Source organism: Cherax quadricarinatus, chromosome 61 (genome assembly GCF_038502225.1).
Source record: "Cherax quadricarinatus isolate ZL_2023a chromosome 61, ASM3850222v1, whole genome shotgun sequence".
In the NCBI taxonomy this organism is placed as follows: domain Eukaryota; kingdom Metazoa; phylum Arthropoda; class Malacostraca; order Decapoda; family Parastacidae; genus Cherax; species Cherax quadricarinatus.
Window position 1 is genome coordinate 8,104,096 of NC_091352.1, and position 18,060 is coordinate 8,122,155.

At 38.4% G+C, this 18,060-nt stretch overlaps 1 protein-coding gene across 7 annotated transcripts in view; it reads right to left on the reverse strand.

The window, feature by feature from the left end:
* The window catches only part of rg (A kinase anchor protein rugose), an 803,540-nt gene that overhangs the window by 675,284 nt on the left and 110,196 nt on the right, over window positions 1-18,060 (reverse strand). For all 7 annotated transcript variants that reach the window (XM_070098204.1, XM_070098202.1, XM_070098203.1 and 4 more), the window contains 5 exons: window positions 10,217-10,415; window positions 9,111-9,264; window positions 3,997-4,176; window positions 3,387-3,536; window positions 41-148 (listed from right to left, as the gene is read on the reverse strand). In XM_070098204.1, the coding sequence (XP_069954305.1) occupies window positions 41-148; window positions 3,387-3,536; window positions 3,997-4,176; window positions 9,111-9,264; window positions 10,217-10,415 (791 nt within the window). The remainder of the gene's footprint in view (window positions 1-40; window positions 149-3,386; window positions 3,537-3,996; window positions 4,177-9,110; window positions 9,265-10,216; window positions 10,416-18,060) is intronic.

Genomic DNA, 18,060 nt, shown 5'->3' on the forward strand with positions numbered 1-18,060 from the left:
GTACTGCACAGGTATACTAATTAAAATTTTTAATACATACCACATCACGGTATATGACAGCTCTTAGTCTGTTGACATCCATATCTTGAAGCAGCTTCTCAGGGTCTCGAACAGGACTGTTTTGTGTGCCCAGGTTCTCCACAATGTTCTGTAATGCAAATGAGAAAATAATCAAATCTTTATGTAAGAATTAATTCATATCCAGAATATTAGCAGGGTTATCATTTTTACAAGTACATGTGATATATTTCTGTTTAATTAAGAATAAAATGTATGTAACAAACACAACAGTAATTATTTACAAAGTTTACCAAAACACTACCTGACACTAAGAATATTGTAACCTGTAAAAGAGTACAGCACTATACAGGTATTATATATAAAAATAAAGTTGAAAAGTACAGAGTGGCCACAAAAACACTCCCTGATCACAAACAGGTATAACATGTAACTTTATTGTAATAATCTTTCACAGTTAGTAGCTTCAGATGCTGGATTTCATTCAGTTTCAGGTAGTATAGGGTAGCATTAAAGGCACTCAATATGCGCCCCTCTGGTTGCTTGGCAAATATTGATGTGATAGTCCAGTTTGGTTCAGATGCTCTACAGCATATCTGGTGTTATTATGCAAACTGCTTCAGTGATCGAAATTTTCAGCTCCTCCAGGGTTGCAGGTAGTGGTGTTACATAAACTGTGCTCTTCACGTACCCCCAAAGAAAAAAGTCACAAACAGTCAGGTCTGGTGACATCTGCAAGTGGCCTGCAAGGTCACCGGACCTAAATGTTTGTGACTTCTTTCTTTGGCGGTATGTGAAGAGCACAGTTTATGTACCACTACTACCTGCAACCCTGGAGGGGCTGAAAATTTCGATCACTGAAATAGTTCGCATGATAACACCAGATACGCTGCAGAGTGTCTGGACCAAACAGAACTATCACATCGATGTTTACCGAGCAACCAGAGGGGTGCACATTGAGTGCCTTTAATGCTGCCCTTAACCACATGAAACTGAATGAAATCCTGCATCTAAAGCTACTAACTGTGAAAGATTTTTACAATAAAGTTACATGTTATACCTGTTTGAAATCAGGGAGTGTTTTTGTGGGCAGCCTGTACTGTACAATAGTGCTGTACATGTACATCTGAGGACAGTATACTAATTTTACAATAATTTGCAGTAATTTCACTTACCTATTGTAGTGGAGAGATGAGGTGCAAACTGGCACTTACCATGTCATTGAGATGCCAGACACAACTGTCCTTATTAGATCAAGTTTCTACTTAACAGTGAGATTCACACATTCCTTATGACACCACCACTTGCTTTAGAAATCACTGTTAATCACACTTTACTTAACCCTTTAAGGGTCGAGAGCCTCAATCCTGAAGTCCCACTGGGGGTCGAAAAATATTCGAAAAAAAAAAAATGATTTTTTCTTATGAAATTATAAGAGCATCTTTTCCCAATCATAATGACACCAAAAGCATGAAATTTGATGAAAAACTTATAGAATTATGCTCTTGCGAAGATAGCAGTCTCGATAATTACGCATCGGTGATTTTGCCAACTTTGAGCCCTATTTTCGGCCAATTCCAATGTTCCAGTCAACTAAGATTATAGCTGTTTCGCCAGAACTCTATTTATTGTATAGACTGAGTAGAAGAAACCACCCATTTACTGATTTCAACTACCCAGTAAAGTGGTCAAATATTGGCAATTTGGCCAGTTTCACACAAATTTCAAAAGATGCCAATTTCAAAATAGGGTCCAGAATAAACAAGACAGACATTCCTGGCACTAAAATAACATTTTCTCTGTTCATTAGTCACATCTCCAGGCCCCTCTTATATTACTCTTGCTTTCCATTTTGAATTTTTTTTCTCACAAATTAGAAGATTTACTGTTAAGTAGACTACTGCATTATTGTAAAAATGGAATAAATAATATCAGCACACTTGTGAAAGAACATTAGACTCACAACATGTATTGGATGCATGGCATGATTTGTTTACTCTTGAACATCAGGAAAAAATCAAACATTTCCACTACTTTGAGCTCAATTTCAAGGTACTTTTCATCACAAAACCAATAAAAATCATCTCTATTTCTGTAACATATCTTCCATTCTATCAAATGAGACCAAGAAAACGAGAATACAACCATAAATACCACATGAAAATACACTGCAAAGTTGCTGTTTTAAAGCAAAAACATGGTCAGAGTTTTTTCTCATTATGCACTGTGTGGTTCAGGACTTTTTTTTATACTGTGCACACTGACCATGCAGACCTATTCTTTCATATGTAGGTCTACCAGCTTTCTTCCACCAGATTTGAAGGCACCGACCGACCCCGGTTGTTAAGATGTACATGTACATGACCGACTCTCAAAGGGTTAAGATGTTAATAAAGTCACTGAAAACACTGTAAATCCAGGGAAAACTGGAGACAGAACGATGAGTGCATGCATGAGTGAGCACAGACAAACTGACAAGGATGGCCTATGGTTTGGTAACAGCAAAAACAGGCAGGTTCTAAACGAGCATATTCTGGCCCGTACTGAACAAATGATGGAATCATCAGACTAGGTCTGTTGATTCAGAAGACTACCAGACACTATAGCTATAGACAAAATCCAAAATCTATGAACTTTTTCCATTTTGTCCAATGATTCCATCATTTGTCAGGCCAATTTGTTTTTCTGAAATCTGTATTTAAATGGGGGTCCATTAATCTGAGGTTTTGCTGTATATTTTTATCTTATCAAACCATAGGTTTAAGCCCATAAATGTATGGATTGGAATACCCTGTAAGAAATAAGATCTGTATGCATTATCAAGGCCCTTGTGTCCAAGGGTTAGGCTGTGTTCATGCAGTTGCTAATCAATTTAGTGGCTAAACCCACTGCTGCCTAACTTGACAAACTGAGCGACGTGTGCATCATCCACAATGCCACTTGACATTCACGACCGAAACATAACACTTCAACATACTTCCTTCTACCTTTTAAATAAAATAATCCTCAATACAATATTTTTAAACTTAACAGCCATCTACAGCAAAAGCAGTGTGATTCAAAAAAGAAAACACATTCACCAATATTCATTTAATCACTATAATCCAGAAGTGTGCTGACTTGACAGTCAGATTATCCTCTAATTTCAACATCCTCACTCTTCCTTCACTTCTAGCACTAAAGTCTAGCTACATTCATCATAATTCTATTTACAATCATGAAGTCGCAATATCGTGCTTGGAACAAATTCTAAAAAACACAAGTTTATGAGAAGAAACATTTTATGATATTTTGGCTCATCCTGGACCAAATCACAAATGACTTTAATTAACCAAAATTACAGTGCATAAAATATTTTATATATTCACCTTTGGAGAAGCCTGAGCACCTCTTATGAGTGAGTGAATGTGTCGAGATTTATTAATAGGTTTGATGCCATTACCACCAGCACCATTTACATCCTGAAGCCGTGTTCGCTCACGACATTCAAGACAATTTCTCACAGCCACTGTGCAAACCTAGATTTATAGAAAACATTACATTTATAATAGCAAAAAATTAATAATAAGCATGTAAGAGCTTTTCAATTTCAACCAGGAAAAGAGGAAAGTTATTTTACAGAGCTTTGTTTATGCATGAATACTCAAGTACTGTATATAACAATTTGACATTTAATTATAAGACATTATAAATTTGCCTTCTTTCTTTCAACAAACCGGCCGTATCCCACAAAGGCAGGGTGGCCCAAAAAAGATAAATGAAAGCTTCTCATTTCAACTTTAGTAATATATACAGGAGAAGGGGTTACTAGCCTCTTGCTCCTGGCATTTTAGTCGCCATACAACATGCATGGCTTACGGAGCAAGAATTCTGTTCCACTTCCCCATGGAGATAAATTTGCCTATTTACATAAATTAACATCCATGTTTATTGTAACAAATAATACTGTAAATTTAAAATAAAGGGATTTTTACTCACCAGGCGTAAACATTGTCTAAGAATGCCCCCACTCGACATGTTCTTTTCAGCCTCCAACTCAGAGAAATTAAGGGAGGAAGCAAACACTAGCACATCTGCCATATTTACTAATCGATGCAGAAATGAGACTGCAACTTCCACTCCCATGCCTTGTGTAGGTTCTAAAACATCCAATTCATTCTGGAAAACATTAGGAACCTTACCAATGTACAAACAAAAATATCAGACAAACAAGTAAATAAGGACATTCATAAATACTGTAAATAAATAAATGAACAATGCTAGTTTCCTTAGGATAAATTCATGTGCTAAGATGAGGGTTAACAATTTATGTACATATAAAAAAGGCCAGCACATCATTTTGATTAGAATTAAAACTAACAAGGTTAGAATTTCGACAGGAAGCTTGATATAAAAAAATTGGGGGAAGTGTAATAATGATGAATAGCAATAGTTCACAATAATAAAAACTTAGAAATAATGTAATGCACAGATATAGTATATTTGCAGAATTTAATCCAACTTGAAATGGGATTTACATGTAAATCAAATAAAAATTAAAATAAAGACTTCATACAATATAAAAATATTGTCTTATTTTAAAAGCCAGAGTCAGGTTTATAAAAGACTGACAAAATATAACATTGCTAAAATTTAGAGCATGAATGTCATAATATGACAAACCACTGTGAAGTATACATAATGGTCTGGTCACTTTATGTATAATACAGCACTTTGTTATCTTCCACAGCTGAGCTTTCATGACACTAAGATATTTATATTGAAGATGTTTACTGTTTTACAGTTTTAAAATATTCAGGTATACTGTTCCATATGTTTTGGCCTTTCATTTAAATGAATTTTTACTTAAGTTCAGTCAAACATGAAGGATATGAAAGAGGTGTTGATTTTTTTGCATTATACCTGTGTTTTATATTGCAGCTCTGGAAGAACTTGACAGTTCTGCAAGGAGGAATTTTTACCCTACTTTTGCTGAAAGGTATAGCTAGAATATATAGTTTTTAATGGAATTATAATAAGAAGGCTTAAACTGGAGATGTGAGTGGTACCTCCATTTGGCAGCATTATAGTGATCAGTCTGTTATGGAGGTATCAGTCTGATGCATAAATGAGGGATGCATTTTTTTTGTCTCTATTATAAGCTAGTTTAACTTATTTTCTGCTGGTTTTGGGATTTGTTTTATATCATCCTATCCTGCTGTTATCAGTAAAGTTATACCATTTGTAACAAATAGATGGGCTAGAACACTTTGGTAAGTACATTTTGCAGAACAAAAATGTAGACATACTTTACTTCGAATAAATTTGAAATTTTCAGGGTACACAATTTAAATGTTCATTATGTAATACAGTCTTCCTCCTTATTTAGCACATCTCATGTTTGTAAATTCTATAATAAACATCTAAAATAATTAGTCACATAATAGGATATTTGGCTCATCCTCAGCATTATGTGTTATCCAGGATATCTCATAAAAAAAGTTATTACAGACAAACAGAAAATAGATTGAAGTGCCAATCAATTGTGTAAAAAAAAGTGCCTAGGATGATGGTAAAAATTAAGATACTAAAATTATCAGATGAAGGAAGTTAGTGCATGGTAATAGTGACACGAGACAGCAAGATAAATTAGTGAAATGAGCAACTGCTACGATATTATACATTACACAAGTCATAGCAGTATGGTCATTAATATTACTTCATTTGAAAAAATAATGGTTAACAAAGAAAAATGCCCCATTGTGCTTATGATCTAAATACACTATTAGTAAACAAGTCCTGTGGAATAAGTTAAAACATATCCTAGTTACTAGTTTTATTAGTGCCTTAAAAAGGATCTTCTAAAGTATTAATGTATTAATGCATCAGAACACTAGAGATTCCCTTAAAGATAACACTGGCTTAAAATTTTTAGAATTGTGTCCTGCTCAGAAATATAGTACAGTAATTTACTGTACAGTCTTTTAATTATCCATATTACAACTCCCAATGCATCCAAAATGTAGCTTAAACATTTAGATGTGCTCCTTTAGTGTGTGTGATTAAGCTTACTGGCAAAAGTATGAGTACTGCCTAGTACTGTACCTACAAATGCATATTCAGCTTTTTCAAATACTATAATGACAAATGAGGCTACATGATAAAGGTTAGGAAGAAGTATAAGGCTAATTAAAGCTACACTGCAGATATTCTAATCTGAGTGCAACAAAGATCATAGGATAATATGAAAATTAAATGAAAGCAAGCATTAAAGGGTGTAAAGTAGTGAGAAGCTTTATAAAACAAAAAAAAAATTGTGATACATTACTGAAAAAAATATTGAACAGAGGTAGGAAGAACATATAGTCAGAATCAAGATATTAACCTGTAAATGGTCCAAATGTATATATACGTTCTTACCCGCTAGTGCCCCAAACGTAAATATATGTTTTATTTTTCCTGCCTCCAAATTTGGCATGACTGGCCTGAGATGCCTGGTCAGCATAGAATGGGTCTTAACACTCAGTGTGCACCATTTTAAAAAAATTTGGGACCACTTAGTACCTTGTGGGAGTGCCAGTTATATTGAGCACCAGCTAGAGCAAACAGTGGGGCAAACACTAAGGATTCACTGATGTAATGTCACATTAACACTCCCCTTTTAAGAGGAAAGTGATGTTAACCCCAAATTTAGGGTCTGTCTATCTATCTCTGTCTATTTCTGTCTGTCTATCTCTCTGTCTCACAGGACACACAAATACAATTATACATAGTGTAAATTACCTAGGATAACCTAAAAAATCCAAAGTGAAATACTGTGCTTGTAGATATAATGCATAAGAATACATATTGGTTTACAGTGGCTCTCTCTGAGACAGACAGAGAGACAAGCAGAGAGTCGGAAAGAGACAAGCAGACAGAAATAAGACAGAGACAGATAATCAGATACGAGCTCATCAAATGTCATCCCTTATCTCTGCACCCTCGCTGGTGCCCATCAAATTTCATAGCTTATCTCCTCTTATCTCTGCACTATCTCATCTCTGCACCCTGCTGGAGCCCATCAAATATCATCTCATATCTGATCTTATCACTGCCCTCCCAGATGCTTGTCACTGAACACTTGTCAAATTCAAGAGAATTTCTTCCTTCCTCCTCCTCCTTCTTCTATACTCCTGTGTATCCAAAACATTGCTGGGACCTATAAATACTTTATATATATTCCTAGACAATAGTAAATGACCAAGGCAGTTGTAAATGTCCACCTGTCAATGTGTTTGTGACAATCTGAGTATAATTTCAATACCTAATATTAGTGTCAGAATAAAGATTGGTTATGAAATGGCAAGAACTACAATAAATTATAATTATCAGAACATAAAAATTATATAAAATAATATAAAAATGAGAAAAAATGGTACATCGGCAACATTTCTGCAAGCGGCAGGACTCTATGTTACCGTCAGGTGAGCATTAAGTGCCAACTTTGCAGCTTCGTATCTCAGTAAGTACTGACCCTAATTTTTTTATTTTAATCCTATAACACTTAGAAAAATGTGCTCTTTATTTTCATTAAAAATTATTTTATTTTTCAAAATATTTGGGGCACTGGGGTAGGAAACATGTATGTATGTTTGGACCGTTTACGGGCTAACATCCTGTCAAGATACTCGTGTACACAAGAACAAGTACATAAATGCCAAACCCATTAGAATAACTAATCAAACAAAAAGTAAGACTATGTGCAACAAATACTAATGAATAATATGGAACCTTTCCAATTTACAAAACTGAATTTCCTATCTGTAGTATGTTTTTTATGAAGGAGATTAAGTACTTTACCATAAATATTTTATTTACTGTAATATACAGTACTCTCTCAGTATCTGCACAAGATGCATACAGTGAATGGTTAGTCGACAGTGAATTTGTGGTTAGAGTATTTACCAGCACCTGTGGCTTCCATATCCAGAGAATACATATGCCTTAACTAAGACATTTATGCAAGGGGATGTAATAGCAAATATAAGCCATGACTCCAGGAGCTCAGCTCCTGAACCATGGCATGATATAATACAAGTCTTGGCTCTGGGAGCCAAGCTTGTGGCTATCAGCATAATATTCCCAACGATTAGTACTCTCCCCAATAATCTTTCTAAGTTATACAAATCATTTAACAAAAAGAAATATATTACTCTATGAACAAATTGACAAGGCTTACAATGTTAACTATTTTTACTTACTTCTTGTCAAAACTTTTTACTAGACCAATAAGCATAAAAAATTCTGCAACTATAAATTCTTTTAGTGTTAAGTAATTTTAATTCTAAGTTCATGCACAATACTGTACAGTGGCTTTCAATTAAATCTGCCACAATTATGTATAATGAATATAAATAATTATTATTATAATTATTATTATTACTTCATCATTTAGGAGCATATTAATTTCTGTACTATTTTTTCAGAGATTTCTTGTAGCATTGGTAGGCAAGAAATTTTCCTGCAGTTGTTTATATCAGTGGGAGCCTCACCTTTGTGGATTGGTGCTAAAACCACTGGCAACTTCATAAAATTTTACTATGGCATTCTAAACACTGATGATGGGATTCTCTACCATGAGCATAGCTCTACACCTGTAACTACAAAGAGGTACAAAGAGGTAATCACTTCAAAGAACTTGCCAACAATAATAGTTAAGTGGCATTAGGATATAAAGTAATGAATAACAGAACTCAGTGAGTACAGTACTATACATTTTTTTTTTAACACGCTGGCCGTCTCCCACCGAGGCAGGGTGACCAGAAAAAGAAACATATTTATACAATATAATGACTAGATTAATGTACCTGTAGAAGATAAATAGTTGAAGGAAGCATATTCATGCATGTGGGGGGTAAAAGGTGAAAGTTGCGCTACTACTGATTAGAGTGCAATAATAAGCAGTGACTGTAAAATCTACGGAAAATTCTGCATGGGCACTTCCATCTTACGATGGAAGCAGCTACATGATTAGTAAAAATTTAATCCATGCTTTTAATAGGATGTTATTGACTAGTGGCAATTTTTGCCACAAACATAGTATTATATTGCCTTTTCATTAAAAATCTTACATTGGGAGAGGTAGCAGAGGCCAACAAAGGCAATAGACCTCCACATGCAATAATGAGGTTATCTGCCAGTTGCGAGATGAGGTGGACAGTGTTCACAACAAAGATGGCATTCTCGCTGTTGTTGACAAAGTCCAAAACACTTTTTGTTGAGTGGCTGCAAGAGAAAACATTGTTTTGATTTCAAACTGAATTGTTACAGCTCTTAGATAGGCAAAGCATTATACCTGTATGAATGAAAACTGTCATCTGAGACTCAAGTTGGCTCTATGTTACTTTTATTATTATTTTTACTCCATTCCCAACTTATTGAAATGGAACAGGCACACCAAGACAGGAGGCTTTCAGACCTTTGTTTCATTCTAGTTACCTCTTACAACAGGCAGAAAATATGAAAATCTTTTCTACAAGGCTTAAACACTTATTTTGTGTTAAAAACAAAAATAAATAAATGCATATTCAAAATATCATCAATGCAATTTATGTCGAGGCATTCAACTGCTACCTCAATGAACCTAAGAAAAAATGTATAAAAATTTCAGACATTTATAAAAGATGAAATTTATAAGCATAACAAGCACACAGAAGAAATTTTAATAATACAGAACAGCAGAACAGATATTAGCCATGTTTTCCCAAGAGCACACTCTCAGTTTTCCTTATTTGTAATTACAGTATATCACAATTACTCCATGTCTGATTAATGTGGAGTAGACAGGCATTTGGCCTTTAGTAAAAAGATAGAGAAGATGGATTCCCTCTCTACCTTCCTTCTTTGTTGCATGGACTATGGCACTTTATAATTAACCATGCACTGTATGGCAAAAATTATTCTCAACCGGTAAATGGTTTTCACGTCCTTTTGTATATTTCTGTTAACTCAATATAAACTATTATCCGTCCGACATACCCTCGTCTATTTTAATCATTCTTGATCATCTATAAATATTTTTTTTATTATATGTCTAAACTATACAACATAGTTTTTAATAAGTTTGAGTTTGTAAAGCACTACTTTACAAACTCATGCATATAGGAATACCATGTGAACTAAATTTCATAAAACAAACAATATAATAAATAATACTCCTGCCTTTATTTTAACATACCTTCGCCAAACCTGCATGTCAGTTTCTAAAGAAAAGAGAACATCAGACAATAGTCTCTGATGAATGTAGGACCATCGGAACTCAGGAATCCGGAAAGGAGGGCGTGTGGGTCCTGAAGAAAATATTTGACGGGAGTGCGATTGGGATGATCCAATCGAGGAACTTCTTGAAACAGATGCAGACTTCCGCTCGGAATCACCTAAGGGAATTAATTTTCATCAGTTTGTTGAAATGCAATGAACATTTTGAATTTAGATTCCAATAAATTTTTAACTTTGATGTCATGTCTTGAATCACTGGAGAAATTCCTTTTTAAACAGGGGTTCGTATGAAATCTTTTCTTAACATTTCAAATGTCCTTTTAAGCACTTAAGAAATGTGAAAAACTTCAAGTATTTGTTCACAAATTACATATGTTGATTTGACTATCACTTGGTTAAAGCAATCACTATATCAAGTAGTAACATGATTCTTATCTACAGTACATTGTTTACACTACGTTTAATTCGGAAACTCTTTCTTGGCAGGGTGGTTTCACTTATAATTTTGTACAACTATTGAAGATGACTTATAATGTTAATAGTAGTAGTAGTAGTAGTCATATATTTATGAGGAAGTGCCAAACCCATAGAGGTTTTACAGCACCTCCAATTTTAAAAACTTAAAGAAACATTTTAAAACTTTTACTGAAATACTGCACTGTACATCCTAAGAACATAAGAAAGTAGGAACACTGCAGCAGGCCTGTTGGCCCATACTAGGCAGGTCCTTTACAATCCTTCCCACTAACAAAATATTTGCCCAATCCAATTTTCAATGCTACCCAAGAAATAAGTTTTGATGATTCTATTTACTCATTATGTAAGTCTCACTCAAATCCAACCCCTCTCACTCATGTATTTATCTAACCTAAATTTGAAACTACCCAATGTCTTAGCTTCAATAACCCTACTAGGCAGACTGTTCCACTCATCAACTACCATATTTCCAAACCAATACTTTCCTATATCCTTTCGAAATCTAAACTTATCTAATTTGAATCATTATTGTGGGTTCTTTCTTGAAGGGATATCCTCAAAACCTTATTTATATCCCCTTTGTTAATACCCATCTTCCACTTACACACTTAGATCATGTCTCCCCTCATTTTTCATCTTACAAATGAATGTAGTTTAGGAGTCTTCAATCGTTCTTTGTACGGAAGATTTCTAATGCTATGTATTAATTTGGTCATTCTACACTGGATGTTTTCTAGCAAATTTATATCCATTCTGTAATATGGAGACCAGAACTGAGCTGCGTTATCTAGGCGAGGCCTTACTAATGATGTATAAAGCTGTAAAATAACTGCTGGACTTCTGTTGCTTACACTTCTAGATATAAATCCCAGTAATCTGTTTGTTTTGTTACGTACGCTTAGGCACTGCTGTCTTGGTTTAAGGTTGATGCTTACCATCACTCCCAAGTCATTTTCGCAATCTGTATGGCTAAGTTATTTAACTGATAAGTACTAGGGTTATGGACACTTCAGAGCCTTGCATTTATCTACACTGAACTGCATCTGCCACTTTTCTGACCAGGAATCGAGTTTGTCTAAATCCTCCTAAAGTTCCGCGACATCTACGTTTGAATCAATTATCCTATCTATCTTTCTGTCCTCGGCGATTTTGCTCATATCACTAGTAATTCCCTCATCAAGGTCATTGATATATATTATAAACAACAATGGGCCCAAGACTGATCCCTGTGGAAAGCCACTTGTTACAGATCCTCACTTGGATTTAACCCCATTTAAGCATACTCTCTGCTTCCTATTGGCGAGCCATGACTCGATCCATGACAGTACTTTTCCCCCAATGCCATGAGCTGCTTAACCTAAGAAGCAGTCATCACTCCCATGGATCCTATACCCAGACTTAATTATATTCATCTTTTGGGGATACAGGTATTTTACATCACATGTATCATGAAATGCACCTCAACCAAATTATCTGGCATCCCTCCATCCCCATCCCCTGAGGTATATTTCTTAGTTAATCTGTTTATGTGCTTTTCTATTTTAACCTATCTAATATTTAAAGTTAGTTATTATCAATCACTGAGGGACTTATTAATATTCTAAATAACAAATTTTTTAACTCTGGGGAGGGATATGAGAATGCAAAACTTTCAGGCAGGCCTATGTGTGGAGGAAAGTGGTACCTGCTTTCTTATGGTTTGGCTTTTGGCCCTCAAAATGAAACCCACCATTGGAATATTTTTGAAAATACAGTATGTTCAGTGGAATATGTCTTCATGAATTTTAAATGAAGTGCTATGGTAATGTCTCATCTTTAAAATCCAAACCTGCAAAACCAATGTATTTAGCACATATGACAAGAAGTATGAAAGTCACTTAACTAATGAAACTGGTGGTTTAAGAGGTCATGAGTGATAGATTATATTCCTAGTGGATCATCAGAACCCATACACAGAAACATGCATGCACATAGAGTATTTAGTAGTAGTCATGTAGAGTTCTCTCATGATTCTCCCCAGAATGTCTGCACATTGGAATGTGTGATGGCATAGCTTGAAGAAGTACCTGTACACCACTTGTACAGTGAATTCAACAGGATAATCACCCAGTTTAGTGCAAAGTATATTATTAATACTGTTAATTTTAATACTCAAGTACTTTTAAATAATTTGTAAAACAGCCTATTCACAAAGTGGGCCATACATTTTTATTACCAATGAATGGCATAAATGAACAAAGCTACATTTATTCCTACTCACACATCAGACAAAACTCTGAAAATGATGAAAACAAAAAACATCATTACATCTGGATAATTTAACAGTAAAATTAATAAACTGTACCAAAATACACATGTAAACAATTTACCTGTTTTTGGTATAACTCTAAAACACCCTTTATCAATATTACACAAAAAGTAATTAAAACTTTTAATTGAAATAGGCATCCAGCTAAATACCATAGAGATAGAGAGAGAGAGAGAGAGAGAGAGAGAGAGAAAGAGAGAGAGAGAGAGAGAGAGAGAGAGAGAGAGAGAGAGAGAGAGAGAGAGAGAAAGTGAGATTGTGTGTGTGTGTGTGTGTGTGTGTGTGTGTGTGTGTGTGTGTGTGTGTGTGTGTGTGTGTGTGTGTGTGTGTGTGTGTGTGTGTGTGTGTGTGTGTGAGTGTGAGTGTGTGTGAGAGTGTGTGTGAGTGTGTGTGTGTGTGTGAGTGTGTATGTGTGTGAGTGTGTATGTGTGTGAGTGTGTGTGTGTGTGTGTGTGTGTGTGTGTGTGTGTGTGTGTGTGTGTGTGTGAGAGTGTGTGTGTGAGAGTGTGTGTGTGAGTGTGTGTGTGAGAGTGTGTGTGTGTGAGAGTGTGTGTGTGAGTGTGTGTGAGAGTGTGTGTGTGAGTGTGTGAGAGTGTGTGTGAGAGTGTGTGTGTGAGAGTGTGTGTGTGAGAGTGTGTGTGTGTGTGTGTGTGTGTGTGTGTGTGTGTGTGTGTGTGTGTGTACTCACCTAATTGTACTCACCTAATTGTGGTTGCAGGGGTCGAGACTCAGCTCCTGGCCCCGCCTCTTCACTGATCGCTACTGGATCCTCTCTCTCTCTGCTTCCTGAGCTTTGTCATACCTCTTCTTAAAACTATGTATGGTTCCTGCCTCCACTACTTCACTTGCTAGGCTATTCCACTTGCTGACAACTCTATGACTGAAGAAATACTTCCTAACGTCCCTGTGACTCGTCTGAGTCTTCAGCTTCCAGTTGTGACCCCTTGTCCCTGTGTCCCCTCTCTGGAACATCCTATCTCTGTCCACCTTGTCTATTCCCCGCAGTATCTTGTATGTCGTTATCATGTCTCCCCTGACCCTTCTGTCCTCCAGTGTCGTCAGTCCGATTTCCCTTAACCTTTCCTCGTACGACATTCCCTTGAGCTCTGGGACTAGCCTTGTTGCAAACCTTTGTACTTTCTCTAGTTTCTTGACGTGCTTGACCAGGTGTGGGTTCCAGACTGGTGCTGCATACTCCAGTATGGGCCTAACATACACAGTGTACAGTGTCTTGAACGATTCCTTATTGAGGTATCGGAACGCTATTCTCAGGTTTGCCAGGCGCCCGTATGCTGCAGCGGTTATTTGGTTGATGTGTGCCTCCGGTGATGTACTCGGTGTTATGGTCACCCCAAGGTCTTTCTCCCTGAGTGAGGTCTGTAGTCTTTGTCCACCTAGCCTATATTCTGTCTGCGGTCTTCTTTGCCCCTCCCCAATCTTCATGACTTTGCATTTGGCTGGATTGAATTCGAGGAGCCAGTTACTGGACCACATGTCCAGCCTCTCCAGGTCTCTTTGCAGTCCTGCCTCATCCTCGTCCGATTTAATTCTTCTCATCAACTTCACGTCATCTGCGAACAGGGACACTTCAGAGTCTATTCCTTCCATCATGTCGTTCACATATATCAAAAATAGCACTGGTCCTAGAACTGACCCCTGTGGGACCCCGCTCGTAACAGGCGCCCACTGTGATACCTCTTCACGTACCATGACTCGTTGCTGCCTCCCTGTCAGGTATTCCCTTATCCATTGCAGTGCCCTTCCTTTTATGTGTGCCTGATCCTCCAGCTTCTGCACTAATCTCTTGTGGGGAACTGTGTCAAAGGCCTTCCTGCAGTCTAGGAAAACGCAATCTACCCAACCCTCTCTCTCGTGTCTTACTTCTGTTACCTTGTCATAAAACTCCAGGAGGTTTGTGATACAAGATTTGCCTTCCATGAACCCATGCTGGTTTTCATTTATAATCTTGTTCCTTTCCAGGTGTTCGACCACTCTCCTCCTGATAATCTTCTCCATGACTTTGCACACAATACATGTCAGAGACACAGGTCTGTAGTTTAGTGCCTCGTTTCTGTTTCCTTTCTTAAATATGGGGACTACATTAGCTGTCTTCCATTTCTCAGGTAGTTGCCCAGTTTCAAGGGATGTGTTGAAGATTGTGGTTAGAGGCACACACAGCATCTCTGCTCCTTCTCTAAGGACCCATGGGGAGATGTTGTCCGGTCCCATCGCCTTTGAGGTGTCAAGGTCACTTAAGAGCTTCTTCACCTCCTCCTCAGTTGTTCGTATGTCATCCAACACTTGTTGGTATATTCCCTCTTGATGTTCCCTTCTGTGCTGTCTTCCCACAGCCCTTCCTGTCTCTACTGTAAAAACTTCCTTAAATCTCCTGTTCAGCTCCTCACATACCTCCTGATCATTTCTTGTGAGTTCTCCACCTTCTGTCCTTAATCTGATCACCTGGTCTTTGACTGTTGTCTTCCTCCTGATGTGGCTATACAACAGTTTCGGGTCAGTCTTGATTCTCGATGCTATGTCATTTTCATACTGTCGCTGGGCCTCCCTCCTTACCTGTGCGTACTCATTCCTGGCTCTGCGACTGATCTCCCTATTTTCGTGTGTTCTCTGCCTTCTGTACTTTTTCCATTCTCTATTGCACTTTGTTTTTGCCTCCTTACACCGTCGGGTAAACCAGGGGCTTGTTCTGGTCTTCCCGTTGTTACTGTTGCCCTTGGGAATGAACCTTTCCACTGCCTCCTTGCATTTTGTTGCTACATATTCCATCATTTCATTTACTGGCTTTCCTGCCAGTTCTCTGTCCCACTGGACCTCCCGCATGAAGTTCTTCAACCCTATGTAGTCCCCTCTTTTATAGTCAGGCTTTTCCCATTCTACTCCTGTTATTCTCTCCACTTGCAGCTCTACTATGTATTCAAAGCACAGAACCACGTGGTCGCTAGCTCCTAGGGGACTCTCATACTTGATATCCTCAATGTCTGAGCTGCCCAGGGTGAACACAAGGTCCAATCTTGCTGGTTCATCCTCCCCTCTCACTCTGGTAGTGTCCTTAACATGTTGGTGCATGAGGTTTTCCAGCACCACGTCCAACATCCTGGCTCTCCATGTTTCGGGACCCCCATGTGGCTCCAGGTTTTCCCAGTCAATCTCCCTGTGGTTGAAATCCCCCATAACCAGCAACTTTGCTCTGCTGGAGTGAGCTCTTCTTGCCACCTCAGCAAGTGTGTCCACCATTGCTCTGTTGCTCTCTTCATATTCCTCTCTTGGCCTCCTGCAGTTCTGTGGTGGATTATACATCACTGCAATGACCACTTTGTGTTCCCCAGACTGAAGTGTACCTGCTATGTAGTCTCTTTCTCCTGTCTCATCTATTCCTTCCATTTTCTCGAATTTCCATCTGTTTTTTACGAGCAGAGCAACCCCACCTCCCCCCCTACCCCTTCTATCTTTCCTCATGATCTGGTATCCTTGTGGGAAGATTGCATCTGTTATTGTCTCCATGAGTTTTGTTTCTGTAACTGCTATGATGTCTGGGGACTTCTCATTGATTCTTTCTTGCCATTCCTCATGTTTATTCGTTAATCCATCTGCATTTGTGTACCAAACCTTCAACTTCTGTTCTAATACTGTAACTGTGGTGCGGGGGGTGGAAACAGAGGGATCGGTGTGTGATGGTTGGTTTGGAATGTTCAGTTGCCTTGGGGGTGTCGTGGCTGGGGTCCTTCTGCAGGTGTTTCTGGGGGGTGCGCTTGTCCTTCCATTTGATCCTGGGTTATTCTGCTCTCCTTTTTCATTTCCTCCCATTTCTCCTTTCGTTTTTGAACTCTCTCTTTCATTGTCTTCCTTTCGTCCTGTGTTCTGTCTCGGTCGAGGTACACACTCCGGAACTCCTGCTTGCCTCTCAGCCGTGCTTTCTCCTGCAGGATCATGGTTCGGGTTGATTCTGCCTTGAAAATTACTTTGAGAGGCCGATTCCTTTTCTTTGTGAACCACCCAATTCTCCGAAAATTTGCCACCTGGGTCATGTCCCCCTCGCCTATCACCTTCATGATGTCTTCAATCGCTTTTTTCTCCTCCTGCTTTCTTTCATCATAAGTTTCCCCTTTAGCTTCGTCTAGCCCATAGACAAACACGGATCTCTCCCTTTCCACCTCCCACTGTGACTCCCATTGCATCCTCTGATGTGTTTTAGTTCCTTCCCGTGGAGTGTTCCTTCCTTCAGTCCCTTCCCTCGTTATGGCCCCTATGCTTCTTGGTTTATCCTTCCTGCTCACTTGCTCCTGGCCCCCACAGGTATCTGGTAAGGTCCTTGCACATGTCCTAGTTCCATCAATGTCTTCCAACCTCTCTTTCTGTCCTAGAGTGCTCCCTGTCTTTGTTTTGGCCCCATGTGGGTTTGACAGGACCTCTGCATACAGTTTAGTTTCCATGCTTCCTTCGGACCTGTTGTCTGTGTTCGATGTAGCCATTGCCGATGCTACTTCTGTAATATCTTTGTCTCTGTGCTGTTTCAGATGTCTCAGCTCCTCTTCTAATCTCTCTATCTTGATTTCTGCTGCTGTGGCCTGTTGCTTCCACCTTCTGCATTCTGCTGCTAACCTCTCTTCCATCTTCCTTTCCAGCTCATCTAGTCTCCTTCCCCAGTCTTCCTCCCTTTTTTTGAGCTCTATCTCCCATTCCTCCCTCTCAGATTCGTCCTTGGAGCCCCTTGTCCTCATCCTGGTTAGGGGGAGGGGAATAGACGGTTAGGAGAGGGGATGGATGGTTGTGGGGGAGGGGGAGGATGGTTATTGGAGGGGCAGAGATAGTTGGGGGAGGGAGTTAGATGGTTTGGGGGAGGGAGTTAGATGGTTTGGGGGAGAGAGGGGATGGATGGTTATGGGGGAGGGGGAGGATGGTTATTGGAGGGAGGGAGGTTGTTGGGCGGGGGTTAGACGGTTTGGGGAGGGGTTAGGTGGTTTGGGGGAGGGGTAGGTGGCTAAGGCTAAGGTGTGTGTGTG